Here is a 23,301-nt window from a genome sequence, read left to right as displayed (position 1 = left end):
GGGCGGCCGGCCGGGTTCGCCGGTGCAACCCCCTCCTCTGCCGGCGGGGACCGGCCTCGCAGGGCGCCGGGGGGTGCCGGGCGGCGATCTCTGCTTGCGCTTCGCCCAGTTGGCGGGTTGGGGTCTGGGTGGATGGCATCGCCTCTGGCCGGGGGGGCCGGCAGCGAGGTGCGGGGCGGGGGCAGGAGGGGACGCCCCTGCAGCTGCGGCATCCCGCCCGGTTAGAGGCACCCCCTTCCCCCGCCGCGGGGGGATCGGCACACACTGATTATTGAATAAAGTCTACTAACCTAACAGCCTTGCGTGTTCTCTGGGGGGGGGGTCCCCTCTTTGTCCACCACTAAACGCTGCTGCCGGCGGGCACCGCTCCTCCGACTCGCCTTTCGCAGGAAGGTTGAATCCCTGCAGTAATCCTTCAGTATTTCATTTCAGGCATAACTGTCTTTTAGCCTTTTTTTTTGGTTGTTGCGAGTCTAACGGCCAAATTAAATGCAAGTTTTTACCCCAAGCAAAACGCCCCAAACTTGGTAGACTGTTTCTCGCACAAACATTATAACTGGGAAATGCCTTCTAGATGCAGAGAGCTGCTGCATCGCCACCCTGAGCCGAGATCTCAGGCACCAGGAGCGACGCATGGTGAATGCAAAGCCTAAGCCCGCAGCGAGCTCAGCACCGCTTCCCTGACCCTGGCAGCGGTGCCCAAGTCAACACATTTACATCTACCCTGGTTCTGGCCATTTGAGCACCAACCGTTACCTGTCCCGAGACAAAGCAATGCAAAACCTCCCCAAATTCTTCTCACTGAAACACCCCCCAGGAGCGGTTTGCTCCTCACTTTCAAAGGGAAATCAGAAAGCAGCATTTCTGTTCTCCTTATCCCAAGATCGCCTACACAAACCAGTGCACGCAGAGCGGGTTTTGCCCTTTAAACTTTCTCTTTCAGAATATTATTTGTAAATCCGTTCGCCATATGCCCACGCAGATGCTGAGCAGTGTGACACACAACACTTGTGAAAGCTGAAGATCTTTATTATTCACCTGCTTGGCTCTTTTACTGCCTTTTGCAATCAGTCGATTCCTCAAGAAAAGAGTGCAATTTTTTTAGGTGTAAGAGCCACCCAACACTGTCAGTATTACACCAATGGTGGTATCACGTAGGATAAGCCAGAAGCACCGATAAGAGTCTAAAACTACAAACTTTGCCAGCCCTGCTCTCTCTAGATATACCTATGAACCTGGATCACAGTCATCATTGCCGATTAATAAATCCTTGTGGCAGCCAGCAAGGAAGGGAAGCGTTGCCTCAGTTTTAGACGTGGACTGGAGAGAGAGAGAAGGATACCCGTCCCATGGAGGTCTGCACTGCGGGGACACGGGTGTCCCAGCCCCAAAGGCAGCCACCGAACAACACACCCACGGCTCTATGAAGCCAGAAGCTTTTCCGTGCCTTTCCTTCAATGCTTTCCAAAAACACACCTGAAACTCGTGGCAGGACAAGGGTGCAAAGGGACAGCCTAAAGTCCAAAGCGACACTTTCCATTAGGTTAATGTTTGCTAAATTACAGGAAGCAAAAAGAAAAGGTCCAACAGACACCAGCAGACTTACGCAAGACAAGAATCAGTTCAAAACTGCTATTGCTCCCAGCCCTGTTTGCAACCTACTGGCACATCCACCTTCCCACAGTCAGAGCCACGGGGTTTCTCTCTCTCCTGCCTGTACTTTTGCAGAGGGATGGGTCTGCTCCTGAAGATTTTCATCCCCTTGCTGGGACTGGCACTGGCCTTTTATTTTTATTCAGCACCTGAGAATTTCAATGAAGGTAAGTAATTGGAAAAAACACGCTTTAAACCCACAATCAGGAAGGCTGCTGCCAGAGCGGCAGTATGTGCCCACGCAGAAGAACACGGGCCAGTTGAAGGGCTTTTCAAAGCACAGCTGGAAAAGCCAAAGCGTGGGAAGGGCTGAGGGCTCGGAGGAGAGCAGAGGCAGCCCCCGGTGTGAGGGGTCAGAGCACTCTGCGCCGCACAGGAAAGCTCATGGGATTATCCTGGGTCTGCTGGGATGCACGGTAAGTGTCCGATCTCAGTAAATTATTTATTTAGGAAACATGCAGTCTTCCACTTTAAACATTTAATCCTTTCATTAGTCAACTCTCATTGCTTCCAAAAGCCACTCCCAGTCCAGGCTGGAGGCAGAGCTCAAGCCTCGCACGTGCTCCCCACCGAACCGGGACTAACGACCGGGGGCTGCAGCTCCCAGCACCCGAAGGCGAGGGGTGGCGGGGGCAGAGGAGCCCCAATGCCAGCACACACGGGGGGACGGTGTGGGCTGTGCCGGCTCTGAGCCCCATGCCCTTCTCTGCAGAGATGCTCCGGGGGAAGCGAGTGATCGTGACGGGAGCCAGCAGCGGCATCGGGGAGCAGATGGCATATCACCTGGCACGCATGGAGGCCCACCTCCTGCTCACGGCGCGGACGGAGGCCAAGCTGCAGAAAGTAAATGGCAAGCAAAGCACACCGGGTCAGCCAAACACATTTACAATCCTGAACCCCACAGGCGGGCAGTCTGCAGATACTCACCCCAGCCCGGGCACATGGGGCTGCCAGATACCCTACAGGTCCACCCCAGCATTTCCCCAGTACGAGCTTGTGCTAACACACATCCTCCACCACAACAAATTGTGTTTCCAGTGCTGGCAGCATGGCACTTCTGTCTCTGCAGTCTTCAGCTGTGAATTCTGATCTCCACCACCAAGGACAACACCAGTCTGCCCAAGTCCTGGTCTGATCAGCCCTTGCCCTTTCTCAAAGTCCGAGCTGGTTTTGCATTCTGCATACAACAGAATCAAAATTAAGCGGTCATATGCAATATTTATAAATACTAAATATTTGGCTCAGATGTGCTGTTGTTTGACTCTGCAGCCAGAAACGTTTCTCTGAGCAACATGTCTCCTCCCATGAAGGGAGAAGGGTTTCCAGCAGGACAGGGAGATGCGCTGCCCATCCACCCCAAGACAGCAACAGCCTTTGTGGAACGGGGGGGGGGGGGGGTCCATCGCCAACATTGCTCTCGCTGTCACTGCAGGTTGTGAAGCGGTGCCTCGAGCTGGGTGCCGCATCCGCCCACTACGTGAGTGGCTCCATGGAGGACACCACGTTCCCCGAGGTGGTGGTGAAGGAGGCTGAGAACACCTGGGGTAGGTGGTGGGGAGCTGCTCCTCCTCACTCCCCAACACACCCCGCGCTACATTTTGGGGCCATCCCAGCCACCAAGAAGCTGCTTTGTTTTGAGGTGCCTGTTGCCAATAGCAAACATGCTCTGCTTCCAGGAGGCCTCGATGTGCTCATCCTAAATCACATTGGTTACAGCTACTTCAACTACTTCAACGGGGACGTTGGGCACATACGAAAGCTCCTCGAGACCAACTTCCTCAGCTACGTGGCGATGACCGTGTCTGCCCTGCCCATGCTGAAGGAGAGCGAGGGCAGCATCGTCGTCGTTTCATCTGTAGCAGGTGAGCACAGAAGGGGCCAGGCTCTCCCTGCCCACGTCCCTTCCTCTGCCTGCAAGGGATCCCTGCTGCGGCTCTTCTTCAAAAGACAGAATAAGGACCATAAGGCAGAGAGCCATCCCGCTGGGAGTCAGGATCAGCGTATGGTTTATATCCTGGATGCACAATTCAAGTCCTCTGGGGGATTTATATTCTATGCCTTGTCCTGCTAGTCTCTTTGCACCCACTAATCACCTTCATGCATTGCAGTTGATGGTACACCACTGCAGGTTATTTTAGGTGCGTGGCCACATATTACATATGCATTTGCTATACATGGGTGTATATGCAGGAGTACAAGAACAGTATCACCCACAACTGAAGGCACTTCATGCCATCGTATGCCATATGTTACATTTTAAACATTCCTGCATTCGTTTATTTCTCTTAAGCATTCATGACAGCTTACCCCATCACCCTAGATCACAATACTGTAGCTACCTGAAGGGCAAGAGGAAGGGAGAGCCATGCAGGCTGATGTCTATCCGGTACCCAAACCCTGACATTGTCTCTCTGCTCCAGGTAAAACTGCCGCCCCATTTAGTGCTCCCTATTCAGCAACTAAGTTCGCCTTAGATGGATTTTTCAGCTCCTTGCGACAGGAATTCATCATAGACAAGGTCAACGTCTCCATCACACTCTGCATTCTGGGCTACATCAATACAGGTAAGCTCAGCGTCACTGGGTGCCCACGACTCAGCGCGCTTCCAGCCAGGGCCAAGCTGAGCCCACCACCCGCCCTCCGGCCCCCGGCTGCTCAGCATGCTGCTTCAGCACCGCTGCTGGTCCCTCAGCCTGCAGTGGCAGTGCAGCTGTGGAAACAGAACCCCAACTCTTTAAAAAGTGTGGCCCGAGACCTTTGACTCTGCTATCCTTGCAGTAAACCCAGGGGAGGTGGGGATTCCATCCTATGGTCACTCCAGAGGTGGAAAGGAATGGGAAGGACATCACTGTAATTGTTTGTTTGAACTATTCTAAGCCTCGTTAAGTAGGGATCCCCAGAGTTTGTCAGTTTGTTAGAGGAAGCTACAGACACCCTGACTGAGCCAGTGGTGCCTGTGGCAGCCCCTCCATCCGACACTGCTCCTTCCCTCCCTGGTGTCCCGTCCCTCCAGAGAACGCCATGCGAGCAGTCTCACACGCCATCCAGGACACACCAGCCCCGAAGGAGGAGTGCGCACTGGAGATCATCAGGAGCGGGGTGCTGCGCCGGCGGGAGCTGCACTACCCATCCCGGGAGGTGGGCAGCCTGCTCCTCCTCCGGGACATAGCCCCCGACTTCCTCGACTCCCTCATCAGGAGCAACTATAAGGTGGAAAACATCAGAAGAACATAGTCCCTGGGGCGGTGAGCGCACCAGCACGCTTTGGGCCAGGCACGAGGCATTTGGGTGTTAATCCGGCTACTCGGGTGCCCTTTTCCATGCCACCGGGGCAGCCCCATGCTGATGCACGCTGGCAGCCTGAGACAGGATGCACCAGAAGCCTGTAACACACAGCATGAAAATCTCCTTTTTAGCAATGAACTCTTGCAGCTGGCTTTTTCTGACCAAGAAGCACTTCAGAGAGGCTCCTGGCAGCAGGATCTGCTGCCAGTCTCCAGCTCCCCAGCAGGTTTTCTGCTCAACCTCCAGAAACTGTTCCCCCACTGAAAGCCACGAAGGCAGCGGTGCTGAGCACGGCAGGCAGCAAGCCATGCCATGGCCCAGAATGAGGATTTTGGCCAAGCAGCACAAACCACCCACAGCCACAAGAGGGTCTTTGAACCAGGAAATTTTTTTGTCATGTATCTCTTCTAGGCTGGTCTTTGTAAAAAATAAATCCTATGCTACTTTACGGGATCTCTGCTTTTACTTGTGTTCCTTCTCCACGTGCATAGGCACAGAGCCCTTATCAGCACCCAGATGGTTAAACCGAACTCCCTCCATGATTTGCATTAACGCAGCTTTCACTTCTCTAAAGACCTTAATGAATTTCTGCCATTCGTGACCTCTCCTCTGCTGCCCATACACACTTTTTTTCCTTTCCAATCTGCAAGAAGCCTTAAAATAATAGCATTACTGTACTTCCCTAAGTCTGGATTTCTCTACCCCAAAGCAGCTCAGGGAGACTCGGTCACAGAGTGCCACAGCCAGCTCCGTGAACCAGCACTCAACCTCCGTGTGTCCGAGACCGATAAAGGGAGATGGCCCAAAAGATAATTGCTAGTTCTGCTTAGAGAGAAGCTGGAGACTTTGGGGGCCCAAGATAACCTAAATCCCCCCCGCGAGCCAGGCTGCGAGCAGAGACAGGAACCGGGGCTCGGCTGCGGCTGCAACATTTCCTGTTTTACAGAGCGAGAAAAAGAGTAAGAGCAGCAAAATGAAGTGGTTGGCACAAAGATGGCAGTTGGAGCGTGTTCGCGCCCGATAAGCCCCCGCTCACCCCGCTCCTCCGCAGCGGTCGAGGGGTAGGACGGGACCCCTCGGGCCAGGTAAGTGCCCGCAGCGCTGGGGCCGGCGAGGGATGGAGGGGAGCGGAGGCTGCCATGCTAAAGGCAGCGGTGTGCACCTTTTTTCCTCTTTTTTCACCCGGTTTTCAGCCTACATGATTGACACTGGGAGGCTGTAACATGAACCAGCAAGAAGACTTTTTTTTTTTTTTTGGTTTCCCTTGAAGCGAGAAGTATAACAGCTTGGAAAGCAAAGAGAAAGGACATGTTTGTTAATTAGAGAGGGTAATTTGGGGTAACGGAAAGGAAATAGAGTATTAGCTTGTCAAGAAGGCCTCAACACTTTGCTCAGCTTGGGGTGAGTAATGGACTGTGTATTTGTTTAAGCTTTACCTTGCTTTAAAGCACATTTTTGGTTAACTGAGGCTGTTACAAGAGCTGCTCTTGGGATGCACTGTGACAGGCTGGGCAGCCCAGGTGCAGGTGAGAGAGGGGCTGAGCTATTCCTGACGGGAAGGGCTGGGACCTTGCAGGACATCCCAGGTCTGTACTGAATGTGCAATTGGGCCATTTCTAAAATTAAGCAAAATTAGCTAGAAAAGGCTTTTAAATTGTCCTGAAGAGTTCGGAGAAGTTTGGCTGTAGCTACTCACTTTGTCCCAAGCTACGGAGTTTGCACCCAGCTTCAAGGCAGCACATTGCGGGGTGTCGGCGTACACCCAACTTGCATTTCTCGGTGTGAAGCTGTTGGCCAGACCTTGCCTTGCCTCCTGGTCCAAGGAAAGCAGGTGTGCACCAAGAGGAAAGGCCCGGGGTGAGCACAGTGGGGTTGTTATGGTACGGACGTGAAAGCTGCAAGGGAATAACCGGCTCGGCCTTTTATACCCCCAGACTCCTCCAGCTGTGTGTCACAATAAGAAACACCTGAATAGTCAAATACTGTTGGGATCCTTCAGTAAATTTAAGCTAAAATTACAGACACTTCAGAAGCTATTCAAAGGAGAGACTATTGCAATAAAAATTAATAAAAGCGCACAAGCAAGTGCCATACTTCAGGGCTTTCGAAGCCCCCGTCCCACGCGGGCTCGGCACTGGGAGCAGTGTCCTGGCTGTGGGTTTGCAGGCACCTTCCCTGCCCAGAGCAAGAGCTGACCGCCTCAGAAGCACCGCTCTCCTTCCAAAGGAAGGATCTACAGTGAAAAGACAGCACTAGTAATGAGCTTTGAGTACACCACAGCTAGCACAAGGACAATAAAAGGAATTATTGAGCAGATTTTAATGCAGACTAAAAAGCACGGAAGTATTACATGTGTAAATGGGGCTTCCTTGTTCCCATTTTTTTTTCCATTTAGACTCAACAACTTCCTAATTGCTTGAGACAGAATGAGACCAATGAAGTTTTGGTGGTTTAACAGTGAATAACATTTAACTTGAACTTTCAGACACTAAAATTCTCCCCCCCGCCTCCTTCCTACAGTAACATGATTTAATAAAAATGAGAAAAGCCCCACACCAGACATGGCCACAGCAGCTCCCAGGCTGAGCCCCCCAGGGCTGGGCACCCTCCAAACAAGTTCGTGGGCTGTGCACGAGCCTTTTCACTGCCGATGGGGCGAGGGGACAGGAGGGGGACACAGCCTTCGCTCGAGGGCAGGAAGGAAGAAGAGCAGTTGTGGGTAGTCATTGCTCAGCTTTCTCTTGTAACCGCTGCAGAGGCAAAGGCCCAAATACACCCGATACGACCAAAGTCCAGTAAAAAACATTGCACCGGTGGCTTGCAACTGTGCGGAGAAGTCAGCAGAGAGGGAGGAGGTTTCATATCTACAGCCTGTGTGCGCATGTAGAGACGGTGCAATAGTGCCAAAATGGAGGAGCAACCCCTTCGGCGAGGCCACTGCCTTGTTTGGGCCACAAAGTCCCCAGAAATGGAGGCAGAATTTGTGCCTGAGGCAAACTGGTACCATTGAGAGCCTGTGAGCCCAGTTCTTGACCAGAGCTGAACAATGAATTAACCCCAAAGTGTAACAGTCGGTCACTACGCTTGTATTTGCCATGAAGGAACCAAGGCACAGCTTGGCTAACAGGCAGACCCGGGGCTGCAGCCAGCGAGGCTGTGCGGGGAGAAGCGAAGGTCAACAAGCAGAGGGCAAAGCGTTACACAGCATCCGAACCAGGAGCTGGGGAGGGAGGGAGCAACCAGGAGGTAAGAGAAAGCAGCACTCCGCAGCCGTGGGCTTCAGAGAGTGGGTGTGCTCAGACCTGCCAGACACTCCATTGAAAAAAAAAAAACCACCAAAAAAACCCCCCACACACCCCCAAAAAACCCCAACCAACCCCCTACAACACTGCAAGGTTTTTCGTGCTCCGGATCCCTCTGCGCACACAGAAAAGGCAGCCAACACTAAGAAACACAATGCAACTGCTTGGAGAGTAAGTCACACCACAGCACCACTATATTTGGCCCTATCAAAAAAGCAACTGGCAAAAGAAACACACACTCAAAAGATGTTTACTGCAGAAAGAGCAGCTATTGCTCTTCCTGTGTTTTCATTGTTTTCTTTAGGTTGGCTAAAGGGCTGTAACAGCACACACAAAAGAATCGGTTTGAATAAGAGGGATTTTATTTTATCAGGAAAGGAATTCTCCCAGAGGAAGCAGTGGAAGCATCATTACTTGGTAGTGAGGATAGCTTCATGAGGTTGCGTTAATTGTTTGAAATTCTGTTCCCGGCATCCCCCAGGTCAGCACCCACCCGATGGAGGAGCAAGAACAGCATGGTGCTCATGGACAACAGATTTCCCTAGGAACACCACTTCCATCCATTGCGCAAGGACTCCAGAATCAGCGTCCAATACCTCACATTCCTTTAATCCTAGAAATAATAAGTTTTCACTCAAATCGTGCCTTTTCCCTTGGTGTCATCAGGACAGAGGACCCCAGAGCGGACGGGGCTGCCGCAGACCGGCAGAGCTGTGCCCAAGATGATCAGCCAGCCCGAGAAGGCACGGCCGCGGCACGGGCGCGCGAGCGAGAGCTACGACGAGAAGTGCGAGCGGCGGCACGAGACGCGGGAGAACCTCCGGCACCGAAACAACGTGACGACCTGCCGCCACCTCGGGAGGGGAGCGGAGCAGCCGCAGCAGAGCCCCCGGCAAAGGCTGTTCCTGAGGAGGAGAAACTTGGCAAGCGATGCTGGAAGGACGCTGCCGGGACAGGATCCCGAAGCACGCGTCCCCCCGGAGCCCTCCTCACGGGTGGAGGCGAGCCCACTCGCCCTGCTCCAGGTAACGCCTGCCCCCGGAGCGCGGCTCAGTGCTCTGCCTGCTCCAGCTAGCACCCAATGAAGCATCCCCAGCCTGTCCACTGATCGGGACCCAAATCAAAGCACAGCCCAAAAGTGAGAACGCACGGACAAAAGCGTGCATTTCCTTACAAACTGCAGAGTCGGGCACGGGTAAATGCTGTCCCCTCCCTCCCGGCGTGCTCGTCTCCTGTTTTGCCAACCCTGAACCGGACAGAGATTTTCAGCCATTCCCCCAAGCACAACCCCACATCCTAGCTGCCAGATTACAGTTTTGCACTTACACAAATTATTTTTACCCTTGAAAACTGAGCTCTAGACACCTGGCTTCCCTCCATCACGTTTGCTGTTAGCAGGAAGGGTGCAGGAATTAGGAGGCTCCCTGGTACTCATTACTACCTACCCTGTGCTGCCCCACTAACAGTAACCCAGAGAGCTCACTGCCTTGAATAACATCCATAGAAAGATGCAATGCAACACACCCCAGTCTGAGTGCCCAGCAGATTTCCTTCTAAAACTTAACATCGCATGCAAAATGAACAATTCCACTGGTACGTTGTGAATTCATCCTAGGGGCTTCACAAACCTGCGTGAGCAGAGACAGTCAAACACGAGATGACTTACACAGGCACACCCTCCAGCTCCCTTTGCAGCACAAGAGCGTGCAATTACCTACCTCACCAGGTTTAATCACCTGCTAGACAGCAGGAATCTGGAACAAGCATTTACATGCACATGGCCCATGCAGGGTGCCTTCCCCTGTTTGCTTTTGCAGAGGTAACAAGGGGCAGGAGGCTTGGGGGGGGGGAGAGGGGGCAGGCAGTGGGGCAATGGGGTGAGCACTCCGCTTCCCCAGCCCTGGGGGGAAGCCAGGGCAGAACAGGTACCTCTGCTCCAAGGCAGCCAAATGGCAGCAGAGACCCAAGCCAGGACCCAGCTCCCTGCCACCAAAGTCCTCACCTTTTCAAAAAATATCTCAAGATGCTCTGGGGGGGGGAGTTCTTTGTCCTGTTCTTGTATCCCCCTCAAGAAGCCAGCAGGTTTTCTCCCACTTCCCCACTGACCTCTGGAGCTGCTGCAGCCAAAACAGCAAATCCTTGTGGATTTGCCATGGTTTCTTGGTGTCTCCTTGATGCTTTTCACCCACAGTCACCGCAGGTACAAAGCCTGACACGGCCACAGCCCCTTCCCCTCCATTCCTCACAGCCCATTTTGGGCTGCCCTCTCGTTCCAGCACCCGTGGAGCTGCCCCACGTTTCCCCCTGCACGCTCCCTGCTCGGCCTCAGCGTCCCCCTCGGCGTTTCGGCAGGAGCCATCCCCAGGCGAGGTGCCTCCGTGAACACCCAAGGGAGGCGAGGGATGCTCGGGATTTCCCTCCCACCTCTAATCTCCATCGAGTGGTTTGGGACACGAGCCAGTAGCTCCCCCCAGCCCGAGCTTCCCTGCCAGCAGCCCCACACCTGCACAAGGTTTTACCATCCCAGTCCGAGTTTCCTCTGCAGACTGGAGGTGTTAAAAATATTTTTCCTGTGGAGGGATAAACCAGCCCAGCCCACAGCTTAACAACTTCGCTGTAAGTGTCCCAGATCATCCGGGGGTCTGGGGGCCAACTTCAGTCTGCGGGATTACTTAACTTCTACTTCTCCGTCCATCAGAGTAGGACTCTTCTTTGCGTCTGGTCCCTATTGAGTTGTGTTACTGGATGCTGTTTAAACAACTGCGCTCCGTCCTAGAAGCAATGCCACCCTGCGAGCAGAGATGGACACCCAAAGAGAAGAACTTCACGGCCCCTCGGATGGGGGGATCATTCACAGCCTTTCGCTTTGCTTTCACAGGAACCCAGACCCTTACACATCCCAGTGCAGGAGTGAGAGACTCAAGCCAGCAGACAGAGTAAGCCGGTCCTCCCCTCCCTCCCCGGGTTCTGAATTCAGATACCTGCAGGGCAGCAGCCTCTGATGTCCAAGCCCAAACGCAACCCCCACATCACCCTCACCTCAGTAACACACTTTCTTTTTTATTTTAGTTGTGGAATAGCAGTTTTAAATAAGGTAAGCAAAACGCAGATAATAACTAGCCTTGAACTCCTGCAAACACAATCAGTTTCTAAAATTTCTGACCAGGACACTGACTGGTGCTAAATTTCTATAGTTTCAAAAATGATGACACTGCTGCTATAGGGGAGAAAGGCACTTCTGTCCCGTGGATATCTACTGTTCTCATTCAGTAACTGCCCTGATTTGATACACTACGTGGCAAAGATACCATAACTCCAATGATGTAAGTTGCTGCAGAAAATATTTTCGCTTCCCTGGAAAAACCAAACAAACGAACCCCAGCAGGCACTCATCCTCCACCCAGACATAGGCTGTTAACTTCAGTTTTATTTCAAAATATTTGGATTTTGTAGCCAGTTCATAAAATGTTTATAAACTGAAACAATCCTATTGTTTTTAAACATTTGCCTTTTCCCTTTCAGGAAATAGTGCAGTTGTCCAACTACCTCAAGGTAGGTACCAGATGTTAAGTACCCACTGGGAAAGTAGGTCTTCAGCAAGTACAACAATACTTTTTAAATTATTATTATTATTATTATTAAATGAAGGGGCGTTACATGCCCAATTTTAATGTGGCCAAAAAAGCCTACAGATAAGCCACTGAACTCAAAGACCTGCCTGACCCCCCCCGCGAGGCAGAAGCCCTGACCCCGCACTGGAGGGGGGACCCCGGCTGTCGTCCCCGCCAGCTCCGGGGGTCCCCTCTGACCAGCTCTCCCCTTCCTCGCAGGAGGCCCTGCACCGCGAGCTGCTGCTCAAGCAGAAGATGGTGATTTTGCAGGAGCTTTTCTCCACGCTGCTGCAAGCGTCAGAAAAATCCTGGCAGGTACCAGAGAGCTCGGGAGGTGATTCTTGCTGGGGCTGGGGGGGGGTTTTGCCTCGGTGGGACGGGGCTTGTGTGCACAAGCAAGAGCCACCCATGGGTCTCCCTTTCGTTCTCGGAGCCAAGCTCTAGCTCTGCCTGGCTTCGGTGCTGATGTTACAGGTTTAAAATGCAATGCTGTTCACCCAGCAGACAAGGCACTGTGCAGAACCGTTCGCCTGCAAGTAGCTGCTTGCCCTGCCTCTTTCCTTGCTGTCACCTTTCTTTTTAGGGAGGGCTGAACACAAACGCAGAAGTTAGGGAGTCACTTCGCTTGAAGTTTTTCCCTTTTGTGCCCCAAAGGATTGTTACAAAACGTACTTTGCTTTCAGATCAACTGGAAGCTTAAAACCGTTTTCTTCTGTAAGCTTTTAGGTTTTGTTTTTTATTTTTTTTATACTTGCCTTTCCCACTTTTCCTTAAATAAAAGTCAAACAGAAGTGTATAAGTGGGGAAAAGAATTGGAATAAACCCATATAACCACCTTGCACCAAGTTTTCTTCCCTAGTCAAAACAAGTTTCAAATATTTTGAACCTTTTTTTTTTTTTTTGACCAAAATAAAAATTTTAGATGCACCCAACTGGTGCACCCAAGCGCTGGCAAACACCGTGTTGGATGGAGGCAAGACAGGCTGTTTCTTGACCTGAGAACACAACAGCTAAAAACCCCCACCCAGCCCACGCAGCCCTCCTGCCGAGCTCCCGGCCGCCCAGTCTGCTCGTTGCTGGGATCTGCGGGGACATCCTCCAAACACACCATTGCCCCAGTTCCTTTTGGGGACGTATTCTGGGCCCCAAACGCAGGTCGCAGGACCCAATACCATGATGCTCTGGCACACCTGCTTAGCCTTAGGTGCACAGCTGAATTGTGGCCCTGCATCAAACTATTTCCCCACAGCTCAAACAAAATCCTCTGGGCAGCACCAAACCAGGACCCATTCAGTTTTGCTATCAGGAGGTAAAATTAAGGTGATGCATTTTATGCAGCATATGAAGTGTTTTATATAGGGTCATTAAATCAAATATTAATTTACAGTTCATTGTGCCATTAAAAAAAGTGGTTTAAAAGTTCTGTTGGGACAGAAAAGCGAGTGAGTGGGTGAGATGGTATAAAAAACCCTTGTGATAGATGTTCTGTGGTTAGAAACTTCCGCCTTCACTTGCTTCTTCAAATAATATGAGCAGGAAAAAACACCCTGACACACTCTGCAGGAAGTAGCCATGAGACCTCAGATTAGATACAGGTGGGTGCTCTTTGCTTCTTGCTGTCTCTGCTACAGAAGAGAGCCTTTGCTGCTGCCTCTTGCATTCAGCCTTTCATCAGACTAAAAAGTAACTCGCCGCTGGCACTGGACCCCACGGAGCAAACAAGGCAGATGCCGCGTGCCAGGGGGGATCCCCGGGAGCTGCGCGGAGGGAGGCAGGATGGGAGCAAGGGGCTTCTCTGGGAGGTGCAGGCAAAGGCAGGGATGGAGAGGTCCTATACCATAACACTGTGCCATGGAAACTGATGGTTGGTTGGTTGCCCATTTCCAGGCTCAGGTGAGATACCAAATGCTTATTGCAGCAGCTTTTTAATCCTTTCTAATACTTTGGGTTTCAGAGAAATGCTATTGAAACAGCCATAGAGTCATTTTTGAGGTGCTGCTTGTGTTTCTGGGTGCTTCTGGCTTGATGGAGCAAGTGAATGCTCTGCAGGACTATGGGGATGTCATTAAACTTAAGGGATAAAGCATTTTGTTCCTTCCCCCTCCCACGATTTTACCTCTAGGTTAGAGACCCCTTCCAACCACAGGTCCGTACCTTAAATCTTCCACCTGTTGTAAAACTTGCTTAGCTGATTCAGAAATGCTGCCAGATGAAGGAAGCTAAGTAAGTCTCAGTTATGATTATTAAGGGTAATTAATTTTGAGCTGTTCTCTTCTTAAAGAAGAAAATTGCTACTTTAATATATTTTCTTCCCTTCCTGACCTCTGAAGTTGAGCCTGGCTTTTGGAAGTACCTTGCAGCTCTGCAGATCTTAAGCTCTTTGTCATTTCCAGTGTAATACTACTACTATGTGGACTTAGTTTCTAGCACAAGCATCACATTTGGGCAAACTGGAAGCCTTCCAGAAAGAGCATTTACTATTATTGCTTTAAGCCAGCTGTTTAAAATGACTAAGGGAAGGAGTATCAGAGAATTCACCGATCACAGGACATCCACAACACTACAGCTGTCAGCCAAAACCAGTTTAAAATACTTATATGGCACTTAAATGACAGCAGTAGGGAAATGCAGAAGAGTTTAAGAGAAGTCTTGGAGCTGCCCATTCAGGTAACCTCAGACTCTCTGAAGAGGGCTACAGAGGACTCAAATCTGGTATTTGCAAGAGTGGGCGTATTTTGAGCATGTTAGCCCTAATCCTTTCCTCTGCCTGGCTTCAAGTAGGTGTCTTTGGGCTCTCTAGCAAGGTGCAGCACAAGGATCCCCAGGTCGTGTTCAAACAGTGACACCGGAGACACTGCAGATGAGAGGAAACCACCACTGTCTGACCGTGGTGGCTACGGGCGGGGGGGGGGGGGTGCTGCTGTTTTGTTTAGTTGTGGGTCAGGTTTTGTTTGGTTGGGTTTGGGGTGTTGTTTTGGGGGGTTTTTTGTTGTTGGTTTTTGGGTTTTTTTAAACAGCCCCTTTCATGTAGATAATCTTCAACACAAGGGCTTGACCAAGATTTGCTCACATAACTTTTCTGGTCAAAAGCATAATTTCTTATGCCCTCCCACATATGTGCACATACTCACTCACCCCTCACTGCCATGCTGTTCTGGTAACAGCCCTGACAGACAGCTTATTCCATTTAGGGAAATCTTCATACTCTTATGTTCTTTTGCCAATTTATAAGCTGCATCTCCATGAAAGGAGTTTGCCAGCTCATTTCTGCTCTGAAGCGTAGGAAGGGCCCAGCACTCTATTGCCTTGTACTTTGCACAGTCATTTACATCTGTGCACAACGGCGGTCGCACCACCACCCTCCAACGGGAACCTCTGCAGATAGCAGAACAAAATCAACTGCGGAGGAAAACTAGGCATAATGTTTCACATATAAAAATGCTTTTCAAAATTCCACCTGCTTTCTAAGAGGATAGAGCCTTTAGTTCTTCATACCAACAACGAACTGAGAAGATTTAGTCTTTGGGACTGTAAACTTACTTCTTACTTGTACAAATTTTAACAGTGCTAAGACATCAGAGAATCTGGTTTTGCTTGGGTCTAACAGCTATTCCTGTAACATCGAGGAGCTGCTTTTCAGAGGCTTGACTTCAAACAGCAGTAAGCAGAGAGGATACCGGAGTCCTCAGCATCAGTGGTGGAAAAACAGCCTACGTAAACTCTTTGCTAGAAATTTTATCTGAATTTGCATGCAGTCTGGTTTCACAAAACCCAAGAAGCCTGACTAAGACTGAGAGGAGATTATAATAAGGAAAATGAATCATCAGTGCTGCCCTCTATCCCCCTGCCCAACTGCTAGATGTTGCAATGCAGACCCAACCTATTTCCTAAGGGAACCAGCAAGACGAGACCTTAGCACCAGCTGGAGCTTTAAGCAAGGAGCATTGCAGGGAGGAACCACCAGCCAGGGAACAGGGCTGTACGCAGGGACAGGCAGCAGCTAGGCTTCTGCCAGACCCATCCAGACTAACCTGAAATCCCCTTGCTCTGCACTCAGTAACCAGTGGAACTGCCTCAGGAGAGTTTTCAATGCATAAAAGTTTTACTCTCCCCATATCCCATTTATTCTGAGATCGTGAAAGATTATTTGAACTCTAAGTGTTGGAGAGACTTTGACCAAATTTAGCCACAATACTATAGATGAAGGTAGAAAGTGAATCAAAAGACAAACTAACAAAACATTGGGGGCATCTTGCCTAGTTCATGATTCCACACATCCATTCAATTGTTTTTTTCCCCCAGGGTCAGCTGAATGAAGATAAACTGAAGTGTAAACTAAGGGCACTTGAAAATCAGCTGCAGGCCTGCACCCAGGTAATGTCTGATTCACTGAGAAACAAACATGGGTGAAGAAAGGCAAGAAAACAAAATACAGAACCATGTAATTAGGCCGGGTCTCAGTTTCTAGAGCGATGTGATTAGATACAGATCTGAAAACATTTTTTCCTCTTTGCCCAAGCAATGCTTCACAGCAAATGAGCATTAGCATTTACACACTCTGGATTTGCTAATATTCAGGCTTAGCAAGATTAGGAATATGTCAAACACTTGAATTCTTCCTTTAAAGAGTTACTCAAAGGAGTGTGTGAAGAAGATCCTGATAGAGATGGAGGACCAGAAGCAGACCTATGAGCAGAAGGCAAAAGAGGCTCTTCAGAAGATGCTGGAGGACAAACTCCAAACAGAACAGCAGCTGCAAAACTCTCAGGTAACATATTTTACACCTGGCTTTGTTTTAATCTAGCCTGACTGTGACAAAGAGCCCCCACATTTCAGGGAAAGGTGATGGCTAGCTTACCATTAGCAGCAAAGATGCAAAAGTACCATTTTTTAGCTACTGAGCAATATCCAAAGCAGCTTAGTGGCAACCTGCACTCATTTTGTGAGCCACGTATCTGCTTATTAAAAACACCACACAGTTAGGGAAGCTTTGTTTGGCAGCTTTAATTGTAATCCCTTCTCCTCCACCACCTCTTCATCCCATTCCCTGCTCTACACACACACAGAGACATCCAGGGCACGAGGTCTCCAGAAATGCTTTTTCTGGAGTTGCTCCTTTATATGAAAATAGATTTTCCCCCAAGAGATAGCAATTTGCTTTGACCCACATCATATCTGGTATTTTCAGAAAAACAAGTAAGTCTTATCCCAAAGACTACCAGGCTTCTAAATCCTCCCTGCAGCATGGGAACTCAGGTTCCACAGCAAACCCTCTGCCCGTGTGTGCTCTGCCCATCAGATGGCATCAGCCCCACGCAGGTTGCGATAACCCTGGTGGAGGAGGCAGCAGCTCTGCCCCAGCCCCACACACAGGCCAGCCGATGCAAGAGCCTGCAGACGTTATTCAGGGCAGTCTGGCACGGTCCCACCGAGCCGTGGGTCCCAGCCCACCCGTGGGTCCTTGCTCTCTTCCCTAGAGAAGCCTGGCAGCAACGAGAGAGGACGCTGCCTTCTGGAAAGAGCACTACACCACGCTCAAAGCCGAATTGACCAAGATGACCACAGCTCACGCCGAGCTCAAAAACAGCTTCCACATTTTGCAAAGCGAACTGCAGGTACGTTAGTTCCCCGCAGGAACAGCACCCACGGGAGTTCACCTTTTCCGATTTGCAAGCAGGGAAGCCCCCAGGTTGAGATCCCTGTATAAAAAAAAAAGCCCTTTTGATGAAGCACAGCAGCCACATGTGCAACCCGGTCCTCGGCTCGGGGCTGCCTTTCGTTGCCAGAAAGCCGGCAACGCCGCGTGCTCGCCAGCCGCCCACGGCACGGTGCCGGGGCTGGGCTGATGCCGGGGTTCTTCTCGCCCCCAGCAAGCGGACACGCAGAACACGCAGCTCTGCCAGGTCCTGCGCAGCCTGCAGAGCGAGCACGCCGCGCTCCAGCAGCGAGCCAGCGCCTTGCGGGAGGACAACGACCTGAAGGCAGAACACATCAGCGCCATCGAAGGTACGGCGTGCAGGGGAACGGAGGGTACAAGGAAAATACTCTTAAAATCCTGGTCCGTAAAGCCAAGTACACACACGCACGCTAAAGGCGCGCTCTCTCCGAATGTGCTGCATGCCTCAGCTTGCAGAGAAATTTCTGGTTTCCAAAGGGCCCCTAAAGTAATTTCCAACTAGATTAAAGGGCTTCAGAGAAGTCAAGTGGCTTTTCTAGAAGAAAGGATGGAATGGGAGACCTGGAAAAAAAAAATCAAGGATGAGTCCTCAGCTTTGATGAGGACTTTTGCATCCTTATCAGACCCATCAAACACAGCAATGCCAGCCCACTCGGTGGAGAGGCAGCACCCCTCACTGTCTGAGGTGCTGCTGCCTGGTGGTGGATATTATCAGCGTATAAATATGTGCTAATAGCATCCTAAAGCACCAATTCAGAGGCAAGGAAACTCACACATACTTCATGTGGCTGTTTTAAAACACAATTAAGGAAGAGTAAATGAGTGGCAGTACTATTTTCATAACAGGTCTCACACGAACAGCTTCAAAATAAACCATAAATTAATAGAATCTAAGGCACACTAGAAAAAGCTGCCAAAACTGAAAAGGCAATTAACAGCTAAAAATCACATCCCTTCAGAGGAGAAAGTTCAGCGTAGCCAACAATATCCATGCCACTTTACACATGTGGAGAAAGGGAAAGTTGCCATCCTTACATAAAGATAGACAGAGATTTACATCAACTGTGATTTTCTTCTATCATGATTTCAGATAAATTGCAAAAAGAACAAAATCAGAAGGTAGTGCTGGAGACAACAATCAGCCATTTGCACAGTAAGTAACACAAAGATGTGCTAAGAAAGAGACCTGCGTTAGCGCTGTGGACAATACCAGTGGCTTTTTATGCTCACAGACTTGATACAGAAGCAGACCAACGAACAGAAGACCCAGGAGGTGACGGTGCAAAGGAAAGGTCAGCAAACTTTGTAACTCCCACCTAGCACTCCTCTCACTGGACACAGGAACTTTAGACCTGCCTCTGGGAGAAGTCTACACTGCTTTAGAATAAAGGATTATTTTAAAGCTGCACAAAGCGAGTTATTATATTTAGCTAGTTAACATTAAAACATAAGTGTATTTATGATGGCAAACACTTTAAAAAAAATAAATTAATTTAATTGCAAATTCTACTTCAGTGGTTATGCCATTTTTTTTCCAAACAAAATACATTCCAGTTTATAATTGTAGTTACAGCTATACTTGAAAAAAAGCAATAAAAGGCATTTTAACTCTCCCTCCTCTCCATTTCTGGCAACTACTTAGAAATATTCATCTAAAGATGATTAATTTGTACCTATGGCAGAGGCAAGCCTGTGATAACTAACTCGGCTCCTGTGTCCTCTGCTGTGTGCATAGCACACAAATATTATCTTTAAACTGTGCTGAGTAAACAAGATCTAAAGCAAACTGAAAGCCTGGACCTGTTTCTCATCAGAAGCCTGACTGTTTTCTAGACCAGGTTTTCACCACGCAGACCCCACCTCTCACTCCTGCCAAGGAAAAACAAAATACTCTGTTAGAGCACCCTGAGGAGGAGGAGGAGGGAGAAGAAAGTCTGAAGGATGAGATGCAGAAAAGGACATCCCAGCTTACAGCAAAGGAGAATGAGGTGAGGAAGTCACTGAATCGTGGCTGGGATGGAGTTCCCTGCTGGGGAGCGAGCTGCTGGTGTAAGTGCTCCAGCGGTAGCACAACACAATGCACCAAAGTTCCTGGAAGTAATCTAAGCTTGGTATCTCCTGTAACGATTATGTCTGTTGAATTTTTATACTGATACCAGCCTCACCTAAACACCCAATGCAGCATCTGCTTGCAAGGGCAGGGCACCAGCAGCCTGGCACCCAGGGCTATAGCAGCAGAGCCCTCTCCAAACAAACACATTTCTGCTCTCACAGACAGGAGAGCCTCAACAGTCTCACAGGGAAAAGCCAAAGCCAAAGCTACACTTTAAGAGCTGAAACCCTGAGCAAAAAGGAAGGAGAGGAGGAAAAGAAGAGGCTTGCAAATAACAGGAAGCGTCTGCTAACAAAAGCAATGCCCGTACAACTGGGCTGCAAACAATTTCAAAGCTTTCTGGCCTCTCACAGGCTCTTTCCTTTCAAGCTGTGCCCTCTGCCAACCAACAGCCCCAGAGTTCTTACAACAGTACTCAGGTAGCAAAGATTTATAAAAAAAGGATTTGTAATTTACCATAGCAGAGCTTAGAGCCACACAGGAGAACAGCTTGTCCTACTAACCCCCGCTGGTGAGTGCACCACCAGCATCACACATCACCCAGCATCACCTGGGCAAGGGTTTTGTAAAGCACAATCACAGCAAAAGGGAACAGCTCGGGGACCCAGCTGCCCCCCCAGCGGTGGCTCTTGCAGCCTCTGGGCACAGGCAGCCTCCTTCCACAGCTGCTGCTAATGTACCGCTCAGTGGGAAGGCAGCAGGGTCTCATGCTGCTGCGTGGCCATTCAGGAAAAAAGGCGCTCCCTGGGTTTTGGGGTTGTGCAGCACAACCAAGGTACCCATCCCATGTCTCAGAGGGTTTAAAGGTCTCTGCAATTGCTCTCGCAGTCAGTGAAATGCAGAATGAATTTCAGAATGAGAGGCAAACCCTGCCACGAGTTTGCACTACACATCTTTCTGACCTGCACGCTTCTATGGTCATAAAAGTAACTATTGCTTCTTTCTCCCATGCGATTTGAGAGATGGCAGCGAAGCCAAGCACGTCACGGGATGGTAACAGATCCGGCATTGCCTCTATCACCGTATTCCCAGTAACACTGAGATCTGCTCTGTCCCCTATAGGTAGCAGAAGTGGAAATCCCCCCTCACTGCAGTGCCCATGCAGGGGCGAAGCGCTGCAGCCGCTGCGGGAACCCTGCCAGTCTCGGTGTGTACAAAAGTGGGGGGATCCCTCCTGCTAACGGCCCCTTGCTGTGCTTGCAGTGCACGGAGCTGCGCTCCGAGCTGGAGGCCCTGAGCGAGGAGTACCGCTCCTGCCTGACCAGGCTGCGCCAGTGCCGGGACGAGCTCAACCACTTCCAGAGCAAGCAGGCAAAGGTGGGCGGCGTTCCTCACCCCGACTCCCAGTGCTTTCGGACTGCGAAAAATTCCCCTGTTTATTTCTGCAGTGCAGAAAGATGAATGACAGGTTTGCTAGGGATGAGATGAGAAGGATCTTCTCCCCACCAATTTCCTAGTAACGCTTGCTTCTCCTTGCAGAGACAGCGCAGTCCCTGGATCCCTCTCCTGGTGGCAGTGATAGCAATGGCCATAGCCATCTTCCTCACAAGTTACAGACCATGAAGGATCTTCTCAATGACTGACTTCACTGCAGGAACTGACTTCTGCTTCACCAACAGCAACGCACCCTCGACACAGTGCACTGTTTGCTGTTTTGTACTTTCCTGTTTGGTTCACTTCCTGAGCTGGTCTCACTCCAGACAAACTCCTGTGGCTCCAATAAATGCTGGGAGATCGCTCCTTCCCTTGGCTGCTTCGGTTACTCTGCCTCAGCTGAAGGCTGTGCTGCCCAGTTCCTGCGGCAGGGACAAAGCCACTCCAACCGCCACTGCCGGGGCTCAGGGGGGTTGGGAGGGACAGAGCAGCAGGGACGGGGCATCCCGTGCCCTTGGGATCCAGCCTCCCTGGTTTCCGTGCCCGGCGGCTGAGAAGACTACAAAATTCTCTTCCTTTTTTTATTGCCTCCCTGAATGGGAGGTATTCGACCCTGGACCATCTCTGCTGATACCTGACAAAGACACCCAGCTCAGGGAGGCTTTTTAACACAGTTCCCCCGCACTTGCCCCGTGCACTGCCTGTCCTGAGCAATTTTCCCACCTCCCACCCTCCAGGCTCAGTTCAACCCACCGCTCTTCTAACCTGTCTCGTGGCCAAGCGTCCCCACAGCCATGGCTGCTTCCCCTCCACTGCCAGCGCCACATTAATTCGACAAGGGACAGGGGTTTTAAGCCCCTTTTGGAGCTGCACTGTGCAGGTTTTATGGTAGCACTTGCCCCTTGTTCAAGCACAGGCTCAGCTACGAGGCAGTGCATGTCACCACCTCGCAGGAGTAGTAAATAGGATATGGAACCTACAACAAACTTCACAAATTCAAAAAACTGTGCTGGCCAACCTTTTTATTAGTCCTCAGCTGTTTGCAGCAAATAAATATACCCTGACTTGACAGGGCACACTCCACAGTCCGGATGGAGGCTGCAGAGCAGCTGTGAGCGTGTACATCCACACACTGGTCTTCTGGGAAGTACACCTGCTTGATTTGCAACCGGCCCACAAGGTCCGGGCCCTGAGATTGTCAAAATTCAGCCTTTGGTGCTCAGGGGCCTCTTGAGAGAGCCTCAGTGGGCTGCACATACGGGAACCAGATCTCTCGCCTCAGTCCCTGACGCAAGTGAGAAACAAGCCAGAAAGTCTGACTTTGTGCTTTACAAGGCAACTGCTGGAAGAGACACGACCTCGCTCGAAATGCAGAGATCTACAAAGTCACTCTGCATGCTGAAGGCCTTCTTCAGCTCCTCGCACCAGGCACCCAGCACCTCCTCCAGCTCCATGCAGAGGCTCTCCGGGATGCTGAAGGAGTAGATCTGGACCCTGAGACCGTCCTTTATCCTGGGGCAGGAGGCCTGGACCGTGAACACCCTCAGCGGCGTCAGCGCCAGGCAGTTCTCGGCACCTTTCTCCGCGGCGAAGGCGTACGCCACCGGGTAGCCCAGCAGCACCCCGACGACGGTGCAGAGGTTCCAGCCCGCTGGGACGACCTCGCTGGAGGACACGGGGCCGGAGCTGGCGGCCTCGGCAGCCCCTAGGTGGGCGAGGAGGGCGGCGAGGTGGCCCCTGACCGCCTCGGCCTCCGCTGGCCCGCAGATGGCCGGCCCGCGCCGCCCCGCCGAGACGTCCACGAAGGGAGCCGGGCGGGCGCGCAGCACGGCCGCCAGCCTCCGCCGGGCGAGCCCCGGCTGCAGCAGCAGAACCGAACCCTGGGCGCCCAGCAAATGGAGGCGGCGGGGGGCCAGCCCGGCCTCCCTTAACCGGGCCAGGTACCGCCGCAGCTCGGCGGGGCCCGCCGCGCCGCAGTCGTACAGCAAGGCCGGCTTCAGCCCCGCCGCTACCGCCAGCACCTCCCCGGCTAGCTGCAGGGCGCGGGCCGCCGGCCACCGCCGCCGCCCGGTCCCCAGCTCCTCCCGAGCCGCCGCTACCAGCCGCGGCACCGACAGGGCCCTGCCCGCCGGCTCCTCCGCGGCCATGGCCGCGCTTGCGCGGAGGAGAAACCAAAGCTGGGCCCACCGCTTCCGGGTCGGCCTCGGCCCTAACGTAGGCGGTGGCCCGGGGGGGGGCGTCCTTTCCAGCCGCTCCGCCCCGGCCTAGGCCCGGGCTCGCCCGGGA

General features: G+C 51.5%; 2 protein-coding genes across 2 annotated transcripts; one reads left to right on the top strand and one right to left on the bottom strand.

Moving 5' to 3' along the window:
• Positions 1–1,732: 1,732 nt before the first annotated feature.
• Positions 1,733–21,978, top strand: LOC104838951 (TRAF3-interacting JNK-activating modulator-like). Its single transcript, XM_010579012.1, has 20 exons — positions 1,733–1,820; positions 2,366–2,496; positions 3,086–3,197; positions 3,330–3,515; positions 4,074–4,217; positions 4,667–4,880; positions 9,087–9,265; positions 11,119–11,176; positions 11,310–11,334; positions 11,763–11,792; positions 12,071–12,166; positions 16,154–16,225; positions 16,479–16,619; positions 17,329–17,466; positions 17,722–17,857; positions 18,619–18,681; positions 18,761–18,820; positions 19,362–19,516; positions 20,845–20,958; positions 21,121–21,978. The coding sequence occupies exons 1-20, from the start codon at positions 1,733–1,735 to the stop codon at positions 21,202–21,204; spliced, it is 2,226 nt and encodes a 741-aa protein (XP_010577314.1). The 3' UTR covers positions 21,205–21,978.
• A 93-nt stretch (positions 21,979–22,071) lies between these two features.
• LOC104839463 (chromosome unknown open reading frame, human C1orf74) lies at positions 22,072–23,162 on the bottom strand. The gene has a single exon (XM_010579765.1). The coding sequence runs from the start codon at positions 23,160–23,162 to the stop codon at positions 22,344–22,346; it is 819 nt and encodes a 272-aa protein (XP_010578067.1). The 3' UTR covers positions 22,072–22,343.
• Positions 23,163–23,301: the final 139 nt, after the last annotated feature.

The sequence above is a fragment of the Haliaeetus leucocephalus genome, unplaced genomic scaffold (assembly GCF_000737465.1).
Source record: "Haliaeetus leucocephalus isolate CR32 unplaced genomic scaffold, Haliaeetus_leucocephalus-4.0 Scaffold68, whole genome shotgun sequence".
NCBI lineage: Eukaryota > Metazoa > Chordata > Aves > Accipitriformes > Accipitridae > Haliaeetus > Haliaeetus leucocephalus.
Note: the sequence above shows the minus strand (reverse complement) of the source record. Positions and strands in the feature narration are given on the sequence as shown.